This window comes from Augochlora pura, chromosome 3, assembly GCF_028453695.1.
Source record: "Augochlora pura isolate Apur16 chromosome 3, APUR_v2.2.1, whole genome shotgun sequence".
Lineage (NCBI taxonomy): Eukaryota > Metazoa > Arthropoda > Insecta > Hymenoptera > Halictidae > Augochlora > Augochlora pura.
In genome coordinates this window covers 1,575,729-1,592,667 of record NC_135774.1, presented here as the reverse complement: position 1 = coordinate 1,592,667, position 16,939 = coordinate 1,575,729, and the positions used below count along the sequence as shown (strand labels likewise).

The following is a 16,939-nucleotide window of genomic DNA, read 5'->3' as shown; positions in this document are numbered from 1 at the left end:
TGCAATCCGGGGACAATCCGGGTGCATGCATGGATCGGAGTATGTATCTACTTTCTTTTTTTACGGTGCAAGGGAAGCTCTAGTCTAGAGAAAATAGGTACGAACGTAAAGTGGGAGAAAAAACAAAATGGTAGGCTTACGATTTGGTGGAGTTATTCGATTCGGTTTCCAGATGCTGCACTTCTATCCTGGGACGGGACGATCCCTCCTCCTCGTCCGCTTCGTCATGTTTAACGATTTTCGTGGTAACCTGACACGCAAAATGTACTCGGATAGAATACAACGTAGAATCGTGGATTGCTCGTTGATTACCCGACGGCAATAAAACAACAATTATCGTGGTGCCTTCGGCTCGGAATGACCGAGGCGGAAAGCCATTAGCGGGCACGCCTTCGATTTGTCTTCGTTCCAGATGACTCAAACGTCCGGGGAATCGATTGCTTCCAATTGCACGAAACGCGATACGTCATAATCTGTACAATTAATCTGCGGACAGGCTTATTAATCACCTGAGAGGCGGTGGGTATCCCGGCCATGCGTTTCCTCAGCTCGTTCAGCTGCAGTTCCCTCTGGAAGCTCGCGTCGCCCTCCTGGGAGTCCTCCGGCAGCCCTTCGTTGATCGACTCCGAGGAGAACTCGACCTGCACCCATGGGCAAATCGTCGGCGACGCTTGCAGGGAGTTCTTGCTGCCGGGTCGGGAAAGGCGAGGTGAAAGTCGTCGCAGCAGCGAGATCAGTTTCGACCTAAAAGAAGGAACGTGTCGCGGAGTCGATCCTCGATCAAGATTCGCGACGTATCGGGAAATCTATGATGTACTTGGTGCTGGGCGTTTGGAGATGGTCCGTGCAGATGGGCCCGCTTCTGGATAGCTGCTCCGCGCTTCTGGTGGTGTCCCGCCAATGCAGCTTGTTGATGGATCTTCCCACTCGCCAGTCGAGGCTGCCGCTCTGCCGGGATTGGAAGCCTGAAAAACGTGCCTCGCGTCAGTCGCATAATTTTTCACGCGAGACTGGAACCAGCGTAGCGGTCAAAATCGATCGCCTCGGCTACTACCCAGCCAGCTAAAGCACGGGAACGGAATTCTCACTTTGCTCGTTCACGGTCTGGCTAACTCTCCAGTCCAAAGAGTTGCTGCTTCTGTTCACGGTGTAAATGTTATCACAGGATTTGGTGGCGAGATACGTGGCGTGATGGCGACGTCTCAATAGTTTCGAGACCGGTCCCAAGCTCCTGAAAAAAAAGCGATCGATCAGTTTGGCGGGCACGACGGACTTGTACGGGACCGCGAACTAAGAGAGATCGCGCGAGAGAGCGTACCTTTTGAACTTCCGAGACTGTTCGATCGGCGGCTTGCTGTCGCAAACCACCAGCTTGACTTCCGGTTCCGGGCAGTACGTGCCCACGCGAATGTGGCTGTAGCTGCCGCGCACACCGTCCACGGACCGGAAGTTGCCTCGATCGCTCGAAGGCACGCGAACCACTTCGATCTTCGGTCTCCCGTCCATCTTTCTCTAGTCCCTATTCACGCGCGACTGCGCCCGTCGATTATAAAAATAGTAAAAAGGAATCTCTGTTGGTCGCTGTCGGCCGCGATCGGCACTCCTCCGAGCGTTCTTCCTCCTATCGGCTGTCGTCGGCGACGTGTCCGGCGCGGTCCAATCTTTTCTCTCTCAGAGATCGTCACGGACGGTCTTAAAATAGTCACGGAATCCTCCCGAGCCGCTTCTCGGCGAAGTCCTCTCGCCGGCGTGGCACGTCATAACGGTCGACACCTCGGATCGTTTGGCACGCGCCGACATGCCGCGAGTATAGCGAGTCCTCTCTTCGATTCAGGAGGCACGTGCTCCCGGCTATTAGCGTCTGGTCACGTCCATTCATTCCACTAGAACCACGCTCATCCGCTGGCAGGATCTCGCCCGACGTTGCACAGCCGAGAGACTCCGTCGGACCTCGCCGAAGTGTGATCGATCACTGCACGCCGCGCGCGATCGACGGAGAACGTCCCGGTGAAAAGGCCGTCGAAACGCCGCGGATACGGTCCGGATAGAAAAATCCGTTCGCGGCGGACCGTCCCGACGGAAAAATGTTCGGTCGTGCACACAGACCGTGGTGGACACAGAGTCCCGGGGAACCTGTTCGGAGTCGTCTGCCCGTCCCGTCCCGTCCCGTCCCGTTCCCGCGGAGCTTTTCTCTCTCTTTTTCGCCGCGCGAGCGGTTTCTACGGTTCGTGTGCTCGTTCGTGCGGTTTCACTCGCGACTTCACTACGGCCTGAATCGCGTCAAGCCGCGAACCGGCTGCCCCAATTTCCTAAATAACGAGCCGCATTAACAATCGTTTTTCTCTGTTTGCCGCGCGACGAGCGACGAGCGACGCTCGCCGTTCTCGCCTGGGGGGATTGCGCAATGCTCGATTAGAGCCCGGAGGAGCGATTCGCGCGTCGACTTCCGCGACGACGACCGCCGGCCCCGAGGATCACCGCGACGACGATCGTCGTCGAAGCCGAGCGACGCCGCCGATCGTTACGGAACTATGCTATCCGGTGGACGGAGGAGCCACGGCACTATAGCGTCGCCTCGCCGCCGGAATTTATAGGATTGCAGTGGCAAGCTGTGCAACCCTTGGTAAGGGGATTAGGGGGATGGTCGGACAGCCGCGAAGCGACGTTGCTGACAAGCATGGCATGGTTACCGGGACAATTGATTCTCCATCTTGGTCGGAAGCATCTACCGCCTCGATCGTCTCCCCTCAATCCCCAACCAGCACCGTCGCATACTTGGCTTTTTTTCCCGCCCGTACACCCCTCTTCGAATCACTTACTATATCTTTAACTTTAACATTGTCTAACACGCTACTTGTACGACTAAATCTTATATCGTTTTAACGCGGAGAATAGTGCGTCCGCTTAAACTGACTCTGTCGGAGCCAGATCTCGACGCCACCGAGACTCTACGTCGACTATCCACGGACACGCGACAATGAACGCCAACAAACAGATTTACGCGCAGTCCTCCAGTTTCACCATGGAACGCGTCTCGTCGCGGAAACCCGTGCTCCTCCTCGAGTGTTAATTTCCTCTTCTCGGTGGATCGCTTTACGCGGCGTCGGATTTACGACGACGCGCTTCCAGGGATCCCTTTCCGAACGCCGAGGGAATCGTATTTCGCGGGTAGAAGAGCGTAAAGAAACTAGTTCGCCCGTTTCGTTCGAGAGGCGGCGACGCCGGGACGCTCGCTCGCTCGAATTGTCACTGTCGGAGGCCGCGGCGCGTGTGTTTCCACCGACGCGGACACGCTCGAAAGCTTCCGAAGGAACGCGAGCCGGCACGCGGGATAACTCCCGGCAATTAAGTCGCTAATTAATTCGGACGAGTACGCGAGCTTGCGCCGATCCCCCGAGCGGGGCTGTACCGATCTCCATAATTGCAACCGAGCGCCGTCTGTGTTCCGAGACGCATCTTCTAATTAGAAAAGAAAGTGCGGAATAATTCCCGATGCAACGCGATTCACTCGCGAGCCTCGGCTTTTTCTGCGCCCGAACGAACCAGCTCTGTCCGTTGCAATGTCCGACAAGTTGGCGAACGAAACGGCCACCCAACTCCGGCCGTGCGTGCACCTTCCTACTACGTCGAGGAATCTTTGAATCCTCGTTGCCGGGCTAGTTCGTCTGCTGGGTCATTAAGAATGGGGCATGTCTGTCGGCGCTGCCGCGGCGGAATCTTTTCCACAGTTGCGAAACGCCGATCGCGGCATCGTTAATTCGCGCATCGCGGCGTATCGTAAGGGTTAATAACTCACTTAATTGGTGTTACCGCGTTTAATTTCATTGAGAATTCGTAACGGTGCCCGTCCCGGCCAGGAATCAAGCGGATAGAAGAACGCGCGCGAACAACACACTCGCGTGAACGTTTCCAGTCGGCTAATCGGGGAATAAACCGCGATTCGGCGAGGAGGATTCGGCCGCGGTCTGCGAACAGCGTCAACCTGTTGACCGACGGGAACGCGACACGATTGAATTCGCGCCGAGACTCCGGTCTGTCGCGGGCTCGAGCGGATCAGCCGTTTTACCGCTTGCCGGTTAACGGGTTAAGGTTCAGGTGTCGCGAGTGAATTATTAATGAGGAAGCGTTGAGCGTTCCCAGGGGCGAGGTGACGAATCGATAGTCGCGCGGTCGGTGGCGCGAACGAGCAAAGGATGGGGCGAGAGACGAGTCGGTCGTCGCCGTGCAGCTTCTCCGCCGCGTTTTCGAGCGGGTTCGAGATTAAACTACGGGAAGCGTGTTCGCAGCGGAGTCGTCCGCGCTCCGCGGCCCGCGGCGATTCACTGTCGGCTTCGTGGTGGTCGCGGAGATACGATCCGCCGCGTGTATCTGCCGGTCGCGCTTTACGCGCGCACACAGAAGCCGGGAGCGAGAAGCCCCCGGCGCGTCGCGTCGCGTCGCGTCGCCGCCGCACAAAAGCCAGTATCACACATCGGTGGCTTTTTGGAGCGGAGAGAAAAAATCAGTAATTAGAGCCGGGGCCTGCCTGTAGTCGACCGTGTGCCGCGCGTATCGTGTACCGTCACGGTTCGCCGGCCCACGCGACCGAACTAAACGCTGTCCCCGCGGATCGTTCGATCGCCGGTTTTCCACCGAGTCGAACTTTCCTTTCCCTTTGTCGCGGACACCTGTCCGTGATCGAATAGGCGCGGAGCATCCGATCTCCTCTAGCCGCCGAGCCGCTTCAACGGCAGAGCTGTCCCGCATAGTCGATTTCTCCGCGAGCGTGATCGCGCATCGTTCCGAGCGGATTACGAGGCAGCGCGGGGATTCTCGGAAACGGTCCGCGGAGTCGTCGAACTCTGGTTTCCGTCTTGAAACCGGACGTGGCTGCGAATTAACAAGCTTGCGAAGCTCTACGGGCTCCGCGGACTCTCTGGTAGCTATCAACGACCCTTTCACGTGGCCCTAATTCTCGGATTTGCTGTCCCAGCCTCCCGTTTCGCAACCAACAATTTCGCAGCCGATTCACCTTTGTCTATCGGACGCTTCGCATCCAGGGATCGACTTGTTAAGATCGCGGATCGAAAGCAAGAGGAACGACTAATGAACTGGAATGGTCGACGATGGTAACCGCGACGCGGATCGAAGGAGGCGGATTAATCCGTCTGCGAACTGAGCGCGAGAACTGTCGCGCGAAGCACGTGCGCGCCGGAAGCGTCTGGCGTCCAGCCGGTCGCCGAGGCTCGCCTCAAGCGGAATCTATGGGATCGTTTCGGTGGCGAATCCGCTGCTGGATCGGACAACAATGAGTCGTGGGCGCGAGAGCGGCGTGGCTGTGCGATGAGTCGCGCGTGTGCTCGTGAAGCTCTCTAGAACCAGCGTAGCGTAAACGGGCGGCGCGGCGTGAAGCTTGCAAGCGCTACCGTAAGCCCGCGAGGCCGCCCGGGCAGCGTGTTTGATACGTACTACTTGAAAATAGCAACGACACACTTCGCGGTCTGCTGTCCTGACATCGGACGAGCGTCGCCAGTGGTCAGCGGCGCAGTCGTCGAAAGCGAAGAGTGCCGCCGTTGGAGTCGTGCCAGGATTCCCGAGGACCCTCTACCCGACGACACCGTCTATCCTCTCTCCTCTCTCTCTCTCTCTCTCTCGCTTCCTTTCGTCGATTCGTACCTTCGATTGTGGGCGTCGTCGCCCTCCGGTCGCGAAGCTTTCGCCGCCGAAAGCTCTGCTGGTCGAGCGCGACCAGCTCCTCGCGCACACGAATCGGCACCTCGCGTTCCCGCGAACTTCGACACCCTCTCTCTCCACCCCTGCCTCACGATTTTTCCTGACACCTGCAGGAGGACACGCGAGACGGGAAAGCGACCGACAGAGACGGACAGAGACGGGGATAGAGACGGATAGAGACGGACAGAGACAGGGGCGCCCCTTTCGAACCCTCCGCTCTCTCCAGCTCGCCAGCTCTCCCGCCCCTGGCTCTCTCTGTTCGATCGCGACCACCCGCGGGACGCCGACGACTACTGCATCGAGATGCGTCGAGGAATTCGCTGTGCCACGACCCGAAGCGACGCGGCGCGCCGCGACGCCCCTCGCGGCCTCCCCTCTCGGCCTCCCTCTCGCCCTCTCTCACCTTGCCCGCCAGCGAGCGGACCTGCGCTCTTCGCCACACCGCGTCCTCGCGTTTTGGCAATCTCTGCGGGCCCACTCTTCCAGGGGTTAGTTATCGACCGGGCTACCCGATAACGCGGTTCGCAACCTCGTTCGAATTGCAACGCGCGGGAACAATGTTGAACGCTTCGAAGCACAGCAGAGACGCGACAGAACGTATTCGTATCGTCGGAAAACTGAAATAAATAAATACAAATCTCTGCTGTACCTGTACATCTCGTGGCGCGGCGGACGCGCCCCGTTTCTTTCGTTGACTCAGAGATTCTTCGAGCCGATTGTATGGAAATCGACCGACGGACCTTCGAGCAACGGCAACTTATTACTCGGTTGCTCAATTTCCTGGTGACGCAACCCTCGGGCTTGGCGCGAGAGGGCTGCCTCACTCCCGACGACGAGGCCCGCGTCTTTCCGTCTCGACGATTCGGATACCCTCGGGTTTTAGGCGGCGGAGGAGCGAAACCGTGTGTCGCTCGCTGCGCGCGCGCGCGGCGAAGGTAGTGACAGGTTGGCGACGCGCGTGACCGCTGCCCCACGCGTGTCCGCGAATCGCTCCGACGAAAGCTTCTCTTCCATTTATGACCGCGAGAAGACACGCGCTCGACTTTGCATTGTTCCGCTCGGAGGACCAATGATTCAGAGACGCGCGCGCGTGCCGTACATGGTCGGCGGCGCACGGGGTAACTAGAAATGGAAAATCGATGGTCTCGGGACGTCGCGCGGATCAGACAGATCAGATCTACGCCGTGTTTGAAGCCAGCCCAGAGAACCGTGTCGATCGTGATTTATTTGTGATCTTTATTTCGTATTTGTACACGCCCTCGGCATGCCACATACAATCAATATAATACAGTCCAATGCAGCCAAGGTAGAAGTAAAATACAAAAAATATATATATTTATATTCTACGTCGATAGTTGTCGTTATTATTATTATTATTATTATTAATTATTATTGTTACCACGATGTTATAACGCTGAATAGTTTATGGATAATAGCTAAGAATATAATACAAAGAAGAGTGCTGGGTTACGGTAGGACACGTCAATTCGGATCGAACGTGGCGCGGTTTGCGAACATTCGGTTTGCCTTCCGAGATCGCTGGGAGAAACGGTTCTCGCGTTCGAAATCGCAGCTCCGTCGCGACCACCCGTCCACAAACGTTCCGCGAAGAAGAGAAGCTTCGAAAACCGTCCGGAAAACCCGTCGATGGGTTAAACGAGAAAACCGGAAGGGGATTTGCGAGCGTATCGTAGACTGCGGGCTCTGTTCGACTGTTCCGAGATCGATTTCGCCCGGAATTTCCATGTACCGTGGTCGGGCGAGACCGCGCGCGTTATCGGCGTATAAAATCCGCAGTCTATTCATAGCGTTTCGCGTACGGCTCTGCGGAGGCGCGAATAATTTAACGTTAATGACCTTGGACACCGGCGTGGAAAGTTCGAGGTGTCGCTCGATACTCTTTCGTCGAATGACAGAAGAAAGGGAGGGTGTCGCGTTACAGTGGCAGTTACGATGAAATTGACTAATTTATTGCTATTGAATCGCGGGGGAGCACGACGATACTTTCGAAGAACATGAACGGTCCGCGCGGGCCGTGGCTTCCTCCCTCCGATCTAGACGATACGGGATCGACCGCTACACACGCCGCGGATCCCCCTTAAATTAAAAAACACACCGCTTACACAGCCACACGTTCGATGACCGGCTCCGCGCGCGCCGGAGCCTTCGATGCACCGCCGACAGTCAAACGCGATCGCCGAACAAACGCTACCCTGATATCTACCCTCCGCTGCCACGGGGGGTGTCCGCGCGAGAAGCCGCGGTCCGAGCTCCGTTCGTTTTTTGCGACGAACAACGATCCGCGATGGCAGCGGACGCGCGCCGACAGGGTTGGTGGTTCAGGCCCACGGAGGAACAGGGCTTGGCGGAGGTGTTCAACGAGAGGCGATGGTCGTTCGTTGCTAGGATCGGAAGAAGAGATGCGGGAAGATAATTCGTTGAGACCTTGTTTTCAGAGTGTCTTTATTAGAGCGTAGCCGGTAAGCGTTTTATGGCAGCTTTATGAGGATGACTGGGGGTAGCGACCGTCGTTAAAAGTCATCGAAAAGAAATCCTAACCCAACGGTGAAACAACGATAAGACGATAAATCCATAATATTAACAGTAATAGAAGTGTAGTGTAGGAATAACTAGGGGGGTAAATTCAACTAAAAAAAAAAAAAAAAACGAAAAAGGAGATATAGGGGAAAAAAGAAACGAGAAGTGTGGCTTTAAAATCCTCCTGCTTTGCTCGGGGTGTTGTCTCCCTCTCTTTCTCTCGGTTCGAGGAGAGGCGAAGGAAAGGAAAAGAAAAAGATAAGAAACAGAAGAAAGATCAATGTGTTCACGGACGATGGGAGAGAACGAGTCGGAGAAGAGAGAGAACGAAAGGGGAGTGGTAGAAGAGCGGAGATATCTCGTAGGTGTATCGCGTTTTCCAACAATTGTCTGGTTCTTCGTGCACGACGATCGGTAGCTCCCGGCTCTCCTTCTCTCTCATTCGCCGCCTGACTGGAATAAACGCAACTACGTAACATGTACTCGCGGCCTTACGATAGTTAGGTCTCTCTGTCATCTCTCTTTTCTCTCTCTCTCTCTTTCATTCTCTTTCTCTCACCCTCTCGCTTTTTCGTTTGCACGAATTTTCATTTTCCTGACAATTAATACTATGTCTCGTTACAATTGTTTACGCTAATTCCACCCTCGCCGAACGCTCTATGCTGTGTGCCTCTCATCCTCCTCTCTCTCTCTCTCGCGTTTTCTCTCTATCAGACACACTCTCCCGTTCTCTCTATCTCTCTCGCGCGCAATCTAGCAACCTCCCGCGTTCCACCTTTCGCTGTGGGAATCTTCCGTGGCAGGGTGGCCCGCGAACCCGTCCGCCAAAAAAAAAGACAGGAAATGAAGAAGAATCGTGTGTGTTCGCTATCGAAACTCTCGTTCGTTTCGTTCGCGAGCACCCTGTATGTACACGCGATGACTGCCTCTCGTCGCTCTCGTCTCGAGGATTCTCTCTCTTCTTTCGCTCTTTCTTTCCCTCTTTCTTTCTTCCTTCATTTCTCTCTCTCTCTCTCTCTCTCTCTGTCTCTCTTCCGCTCTCTCTATATATAATATACTTTATAAAATACATTAGTTTACAAACAACGTGGATTAAGTGCCGACGTCCCGCGGAAGTTATCACAGCTCAGGCTCGATCGTGGAACGGCTCGACTAAGAACTCTACCCGGGCGATCTAGTGGAAGAACTCTCTAGCTCGAGGAAAAGTAAGCTGTTTCTCTCTCTCTCTCTCTCTCTCTCTCTCTCTCTCTCTCTCTTTCTCTCTATTTCTCTCCGTGATTCGCGCCACCGTTCGCTCCGACTATTCGACAAGTATATCGCTGCTAGTTCCCTCGAAACTGGAATCGGCTCGAGAGTCGCGTCCGAGGTCTTTTTCAGGCAAGGCAAACCGAGTACGCGCGCGGCTCAAGATCACTTCTGCCCCCGTCGACCGCGATTTTTCACGCCTCCACTTCTCCCACGCGCGCTGAGAGCCGGCCCCTGCCTTTTCATCGGGTATGGGCAGACTCGCGCGCGATCGATGGAAAAATTAACCTTTCGACCGGGGGGGGACAACGGACTCGATACAAGATTCTGTGTCCCGCGTGGTCGGCGATCAGCGAGAGCTCGACCGAAGAAAGAAAGAGATAGCGGAATGACACTCGGATGAGGGAGGAGGACAGCGACGACCCTGAGCCATCGAGCGATTTTCGTGCCGACTATAGTGGCTAATAAAATACTGTATATCCTTTGACACCTCGTTCGAGAGAGCCGACGGACTATCGTCTATCCAACCGACCGGGTCGATCGGCTGGCTAGCATGGTCGGCTTGGTCACGCGATCGGCAAAATAGTGCTAGAAACGCGGTTACAACGAGATCGTATTGCGGAGCTGCGCAACCGAGTGGCAGAGACGTCGATCATCAGAACAATAAGACTATCTTATCGTGCTACATACATATGTACAAAGCCTCCGGCCATGTGGAGGCACCCTTCTTCCTTCGACACCCCCCTTCCCCTCCCTCCCTCCCTCTATTCCCCCTGCTGAATCCGAAACGTGCACTAAAACGCGGCAAGCAACGGGAACGGTCGTCGTTGCTCGCGTCGATGGGACAACGGTTTATCTCTTTGCCTGGCTGCCGAGCACGCTCTTCTTATTCCTCTTCCTCCCGCCCCTTTTCGTCCCCACCGTTTCGAATCCTTCTTTTTTTTTTCTTTAAAATAAATAACGTCTCTACTGGTCTGGTTACCGATGCGATTTGGAACACGCCTACGACATAGTCTCTACGATCTCTGGTAAGATGATGTGTGGATAGTGCATGTTCCGGATGTATCTACAATGAGGCAAGATTCCGTCAACGAAGTGTACCCTTTCTTCTCTATCCGTCAAGACCGCGCGCGGCGCTACGCGTCTTTCCCCAGTTTGCACTCGCGAGGCTCGCGTCGATACCGAAACACGAAGAACGTACAAAGAATTCCGAACGGGTGGCTGCATGATTTGCAAAAATATTTCTCGACTATCACCTACATCTTGCGCATTTTTTAATCTTTTATGTTTATTCTGGTATTTCTTCCCCCGAAATATACTAACGGTTCGTTAATGATCGCTTTTTTTCTTCTGGGTGGGATTACTGGGGGGGGGGGCCAAATATTTTCAGGAGTTAAAACGGTAACTGTCGCCTTGCGCGGCGGCGATTGGATGGTACAATTTGTTACTCTAGCGGATAGATTTAGATAGAACTTTCTCTCTCTCTCTCTCTCTCTCTTCCACGCTCTCGCTCGCTGTCATTCGCACGCCCACATTTTCGCATCTGTTGCTCTCGAACGGAATCGTCGATGAAATAGAAATCAATATATATCGGACTAAATCGCGTCGCGAAGCGTCGCTGGAACGTCTCGTCTCTGCTCGCATCTGCTCCGTGGGCTCGTGTCCGGGGGACGTTGAAAGCGAAACGAACAAGCTCCGTCGTCGTGGTTTCGCTCGTCGCAGACCGAAGAGAAAAAGAAAAAAACCACTGTCCGGGCCGTTGCAGCGACGTTCATCTTCTAGCTTCCTGCTCCTCACGTATCGGACCCGGCACTCGTCGACAACGTACCGACTCGTAAACGGAATAATAAATCTGATAAACGAGAATTAACGAGTCGTTACAACGTCAAGATGTTCTCGGACCACATTCTCTTGCGAACCTTCGCTCTCTCGCGCCCCTACGTATCCCTGGAAAACAAGCACAACGGTCGTACTGCAATGAAACACGTTCAGATTACACCTGTCGACGAGACTGCGATTTTTATTCGAACCCGCAGCGGCATACCGGGCTTCCTCGAATTCCGCGAGACTTTATACCAGATTCTACGGTATCGTGGCTCGAGGAAAACTGCAGCGTGCCGTTGCTGAGTAAAAATCCCAAGTTTCCGAAAGGCTGATCGAAAAGTCTGAGTGAAGCTCCGGGACTTTTCCTCGCAGGACAAAAGAGAAGAGGAACGAATCGTTACCTGAGACTGACCTTCTCCATCAGCATGGACAGACGACCCTCCGAGTGGTTGGCAGGAAGTAAGGACTTGAGGAGCTCGCTGACGAGAGCCTCGGTCATCCCCGGCGAGTTTCGCTCCGCCGTCTCGAACGCGGTGCGCAGTTCCTCTATCGCGCCTCCGTTCTTGTTAATGCTGCTTCCGCCCTCGCCGTTATTGTCTCTTGTCGAATATTGATGCTTCCGTTGAAGCTGGGACAAATAAGGAGGAACAAAAGTTGCATCCATCTTATAATTCAACGTTATCGGCGCGCCGGCTCTCCCCCGCAGGACACCGACCCGGCAACGGAACGCCGATGGAAAAGCCGAACAGATTAGACCTCGAGGCGTCTCCGCGGGGTCTAAGCTTTTACGCCGGTCGTTCGCTTATCTCGAATAGTCCCTGTGCACAGTGCTCTCGAACCGACGGGATATTTACCTCGGAGAGGAGGGGTAAAACGACACCGGAGAGGACAGCGCTCCGTGGATGCTTCAGCTCCTGCGAGCTCCTGGGCCTCTGCTTGTTCTCCGGCGGCCTGTAGTCCAGCCTCATCCACTCCTTCGAATTCACGTCCTTCTCCCGTCTTTCTCTCTCCCCTCTGTCACCCCTGTCTCCTCTGTCGCCTCTGTCGCCTCTGTCGCCTCTGTCCCTCGCCTCGCCCCTGTCCCTGCTATCCCTGCTGTCTCTGGCCTCGCGCGGCTTCTTCAATTCCCTCGTCAAGGAGTTCCTGTCGAAGTCCCTGTAGTCGCGGTCGTCCCGCTTCTCTCGCGTGTCGACGGGCGGGGGTGGCGCTGCCTCGTGCGGCCGAGACTAGAAAAACGGAACGAATAGGTCAGAGATGCGACACCAAATGCTTCGTACTCGTCGATCTTTTTGCCACAAAGTGGGCCAAGTCTTCCCCGACGATGCAGCTGCATCGCGGCCGGCGCCTCTTGCCCTTGCGGCTTACGGCTTACGGCTTTGCGATGCAGTTCGATAAGCCCGCGGGGCAAAGACGAAGCCGTAGTCCTCGTCGCATGCTTATTTGCTTATTATCCCGGAGTCTAAGCGCCGGGAGACTGCGATCTCCCTGCAGCACTCGTAGCAATAAATGGGCGCGGCTGATGGCCGAGCGACCGAGAAACCGAGCACCCCAAAGGTTTAAGCTACCGAAGCACCGCTGGCGAAGCATAATCGCGGTTTTGCGGGGCTGGCAGCTTACCGGCGTGTGCTTGGCCTGCCCGTCGCGGACAGAGTCCGTCGTCTCGCTCCTGTAATGGTTCAACGTCGAATCCTTCGGCGGAGACCTCGACGCTCCGTTCGCCTGCGGCTTCGTCTGCTGATTATGGTTGGTCGTGTGTGTTAGGGTCAACGAGGCTGGCTGCTCGTCGAGAGGCAGCATGGGCACCACGGGGCCCTTCATCCCGTGGGGACCCTTCACCGTCATTATCCAGGGCTCGTCCATGTCGCTATCCTGCTTCGATTCCTCCCTGCAAACAAATAATCCTTGGAATCCTTTCTTTCGAACGTACACACCCTTTTAAGAGTATTACGGCACTTATAGAAAATTAGACGAAGATGTAATAAGTCACCGTAGATTATTGTTAGATTAATTACTTTTTATTATATTAGGTTACTACTTTATCACAAGGAACAAGGATATGGATACTCACGAGTCCGAATTTTCGCTCTCCGTCTCGGATTCCTCGCTGCGCTGCGACTTCCACTTTTTGTACCGGTCTATCAGGTCGATCAGGTACGAGTTCTTCTTCGCCTTCCTGATGAACTGGAACTTGAGCAGCTCCTTCGCCGTCGGCCTCTGCACCGCCGGAACAACGATTATTACAGTCGGCGGGGGAAAAACCGAGGGAAGTCTCTCTCTCGCGCGTACGTCGGAACTCGAGACCGGAGCATCCTCCGGTGCCGAGAAACGACGACAACGAGAACAGCGGCAACGATAGCGCACGCCGGGGAGTAGTGCTCGAGGACGCGACCGACTCGAGGATCGTTCTGCTAGCTGCGCGTTGCTCGCAACGTCTGGCCGGCCAGGAATTAACGGACCGATACAAGCACGTAGTTGGATGGAGATCGACTCACGTTCTCGGGGTCCTTGTTCAGGCAGGCCTCGACGAACTCCTTGAACTGCTTCGTGTAATTTCCGGTTAGCTGCGGGGGATTGTTCTTCGGTATGAGGAAGAGCACCCTCATGGGATGCAGCTCGCTGTTCGGCGGCTCTCCCTTGGCCAATTCGATCGCCGTGATGCCCAGCGACCAAATGTCAGCCTGCGGAACAGAGTCCGGTCTACGTTTTACCCAAAGCGCGCTAATGGAACGCTAACGACAGCCTGACCGATCGCCCGAGAAGACTGAACGGCCGTAGAGTAGGCCGGTGGAAAGGTTAGAAATCGATTTCACGGGACGAGCGAAAATTTCCCGGTAAAAATTGCCGGTGTTAACCGCGACGGTAATCGGAACGAGTTGGATCCAGGGCGTCCGAGAGCGCCCCGATCTGTGCGAATCAACGCGTCGAAGATCCACGGTAGCAAAGTTTTCAAATTAAATCAGCCGGATTACGTGACTGGATCGCAGCAAACACGGCGGTCTCGGAATTGCAGGGCTAAAAAGCTCCCGGGGAAACGATGCGACGGGAGGTGAAGGGAGGTGAAGGGAGGCGAGGTGAAGGGCCGGGGCGGGAGGGGACGCGGAGTGACGGTCTTATTGGGACAGCGTAATTACCTTCGAATCGTAGGCGGACTCTCTGATCACTTCCGGCGCCATCCAGAACGGCGTCCCGACGAAAGTGTTTCGTTTGCTGGTCGTGTTGGTCAACTGTCCGGCCACACCGAAGTCGGCCAGTTTCACGTCGCCCATCTCGCTCAGCAGAACGTTCGCCGCTTGAAAAACGAAAGCAAACAATCAGCGTCGCGAATCGGCCCCTTGGAAAAACCAACGAAGCGGAGAGGCTGCGGACGTCCGCGCGTGGATTTCGAGAGGCCGCTCTCGAGTCGGACAAGGGGACAAGACAGCTTGGTAATTCGTCTCTCGGATCGAAACGGTCCCCCGGTCGGCGACGATTTCTCTGTTACGCCTCTGTTTCACGATCGCGCGGCACCGGCTCACCTTTAATATCGCGATGAAGCTTCCGCTCGCTGTGAAGATAATCCAGCCCTTTGAGCACTTCGCGCAATATCACAGCGATATGCATTTCCTCGAAGCTGCCGGCCTTCATCAAGTCCAGGACCGAGCCGCCACCCAAGTACTCCATAATAATCCATAGTTTCGTGACCTGCAAACAGAACGAGAAAGATTCACCGTTTATACTGTTATATAGGCGCACGCCTATATATATATCCATCCGCGGTAAACGCTTTGTCTGGCCAACTTTGACCGCGAAATTGCGCGCGGCCACATAATCTTCCTTCCGACTTTTCTCGGCGATCTCGAACCGCGGAGAGCGGACGTGACGACGGCCGAGAGACGGCTAATGAAAACGAACCTTTCCGGTGGCTAATTAACGAACGTGGACGATCCCGCCGCGAGTCGAACGCGCGTCGCGGACCGACCTTTGGACAAAGGCGGTCGACGACCCCGGGGGGGGCTTGACCCAGCCCCCTCTCCCCCCCTCACAACTGGTTATTTTCCGAGAATTCCGGCCGCGTATATCGGCTGCTTTCCGCAAATTACGTTTGCCGTTCGCAAACCGACGCGACCTCGCCGGCCAACCATCAATCTTTGTTGCCGTAACGGCCGCGCCAACGTAGACCGCACCTTCCCGCCCGATAATTATATCCGACATCGATGTCCAACTCGCCGCCTCTGCCGCCGGCCTTACGCACCGCCGATAACGCTCGGCGTGCTCGCCGGGGGTTTAGCCGATAATCGGCGGCCCGGCGATCACTGGCTCGCACAAGGATGCCCAAGATTCGCGCGCGCTCTTTGGTCACCGGCTTGTGAACGGGGGGTGTGTGCCTTGCGACAGCGGAGCGCGAGGACGACGACTGGAGCCCCGATCCTCTTTTGTCCGAAGGACTGATTTATAGTCGCTTGCCTACAGTTATTTTATTTTTAAATGTAAGCGATCTCTGAGATGGTCGCCGGTCAGGCGGCGCACTGTTTATGTCCCCGAGATAAGGAGGTCTCTGTTTGGGTGACGAGATGGTGCGTCGAGGGGAGGAGGCCCTTTTACGAAGTGAAAGAGTCAGTCGAATAAAGATCTTTGCCAAAGAAGCAGCCCACCTAATTTCTCACCTTGTGTCTTCTACATAAACAAATCGTAAAGATTCGGACGGATTTAGCCGCGGCAGTGGTCACTGCTTAAAAAGGTCCGGCGGTCGAGGGTTAAACAATTGAAACGGCCATAAGGAGGTTCCTTTCGAGGAAGGAAACGGCGAGAAACGTGGACTTTATGGTTTCGCATTGTCGCGAGAGCGGCGAACGCCGTGTAAAGTAGAAAGAAAACTTTTAGATGGGACGAGTGACGAGCCATTGGGCGTGAAGCGGAGTTTAGGCGTTGAATCTGGCGAGGGAGCGAGCGAGGGAGCGAGCGATCGAGCGCAGGGAACGTGTCTCGGAGGTGGCTGGATCACCTCTCGATCATGTATCAGCCGTCAGTACGGACGGGAGAGGTTGACGGGTGCCGGCAGTTTATGGGGTATAATTTTCACGCGGCTAGCACGGGGTTGTCCCAGTTGTCTAGCGAGTTCGGTATTCATGGCGCTGGGGTCGGAGCGTGTATGGTCGGCCATAAAATGGCACCATTTATCATCGTGGTACGGTCAGAAGGCGCGACGCGGCGCGGCGTTTATTCTCATGTAGATCCGTTGCTGGCCGTCGACGTAGGTGGCCAGGCGCGGTGCGCGCTCTGCTCGCGAGGGTTCGTTCAACCCGGTTTTCAACCAGGCCACTTCTGCAGACTGTGCGCACCAGGGGTTGCTAAATCATTCCCCTATCCGGCAGACACTTCTTCCCTCTCTTCGAGAGCCGGGAACGGGCCTCGGTCGCGCAGTAAACACGGAGAGAAAAGCATTACGACGCTCTCCTTGGATCTCGCTCGGTCCTCGTCGTCGCTCCCGTTCCATCCTTTTCACGTTTCGCGGAGTCTCGCTCGGATGCCGCCCCGGCCGGGAAAACGCGCGCGCCTCGTCCGCGGAACACTGCCGCATCGCCTCCACGGCCGCCGGAAAAATTACCAAAGTGCTCCGCCACCCCTTCTCTGCTGCGTAACC

The 16,939-nt window shown here is 55.5% G+C and overlaps 2 protein-coding genes across 6 annotated transcripts in view; both read right to left on the bottom strand.

The window, feature by feature from the left end:
* The window catches only part of LOC144467588 (uncharacterized), a 32,604-nt gene extending 30,744 nt beyond the window's left edge, over positions 1–1,860 (bottom strand). Inside the window, exons 1-5 of the mRNA XM_078176453.1 lie at positions 1,319–1,860; positions 1,089–1,231; positions 818–965; positions 510–744; positions 141–250 (exon numbers count right to left, since the gene is read on the bottom strand). Coding sequence (XP_078032579.1) covers positions 141–250; positions 510–744; positions 818–965; positions 1,089–1,231; positions 1,319–1,506 — 824 coding nt within the window. The 5' untranslated portion in view covers positions 1,507–1,860. The remainder of the gene's footprint in view (positions 1–140; positions 251–509; positions 745–817; positions 966–1,088; positions 1,232–1,318) is intronic.
* Positions 1,861–6,945: 5,085 nt separating this feature from the next.
* Gckiii (Germinal centre kinase III) overlaps positions 6,946–16,939 on the bottom strand; it is a 108,856-nt gene continuing 98,862 nt past the window's right edge. For 3 of the 5 annotated variants that reach the window (XM_078176459.1, XM_078176457.1, XM_078176458.1), the window contains 8 exons: positions 14,835–15,000; positions 14,451–14,608; positions 13,812–13,997; positions 13,388–13,533; positions 12,937–13,204; positions 12,174–12,545; positions 11,732–11,947; positions 6,947–11,442 (listed from right to left, as the gene is read on the bottom strand). In XM_078176459.1, the coding sequence (XP_078032585.1) occupies positions 11,362–11,442; positions 11,732–11,947; positions 12,174–12,545; positions 12,937–13,204; positions 13,388–13,533; positions 13,812–13,997; positions 14,451–14,608; positions 14,835–15,000 (1,593 nt within the window). In that variant the 3' untranslated portion in view covers positions 6,947–11,361. Of the gene's footprint in view, positions 11,443–11,720; positions 11,948–12,173; positions 12,546–12,936; positions 13,205–13,387; positions 13,534–13,811; positions 13,998–14,450; positions 14,609–14,834; positions 15,001–16,939 lie in introns of all 5 variants that reach the window. The other 2 variants (XM_078176455.1, XM_078176456.1) reach the window with 2 other exon arrangements.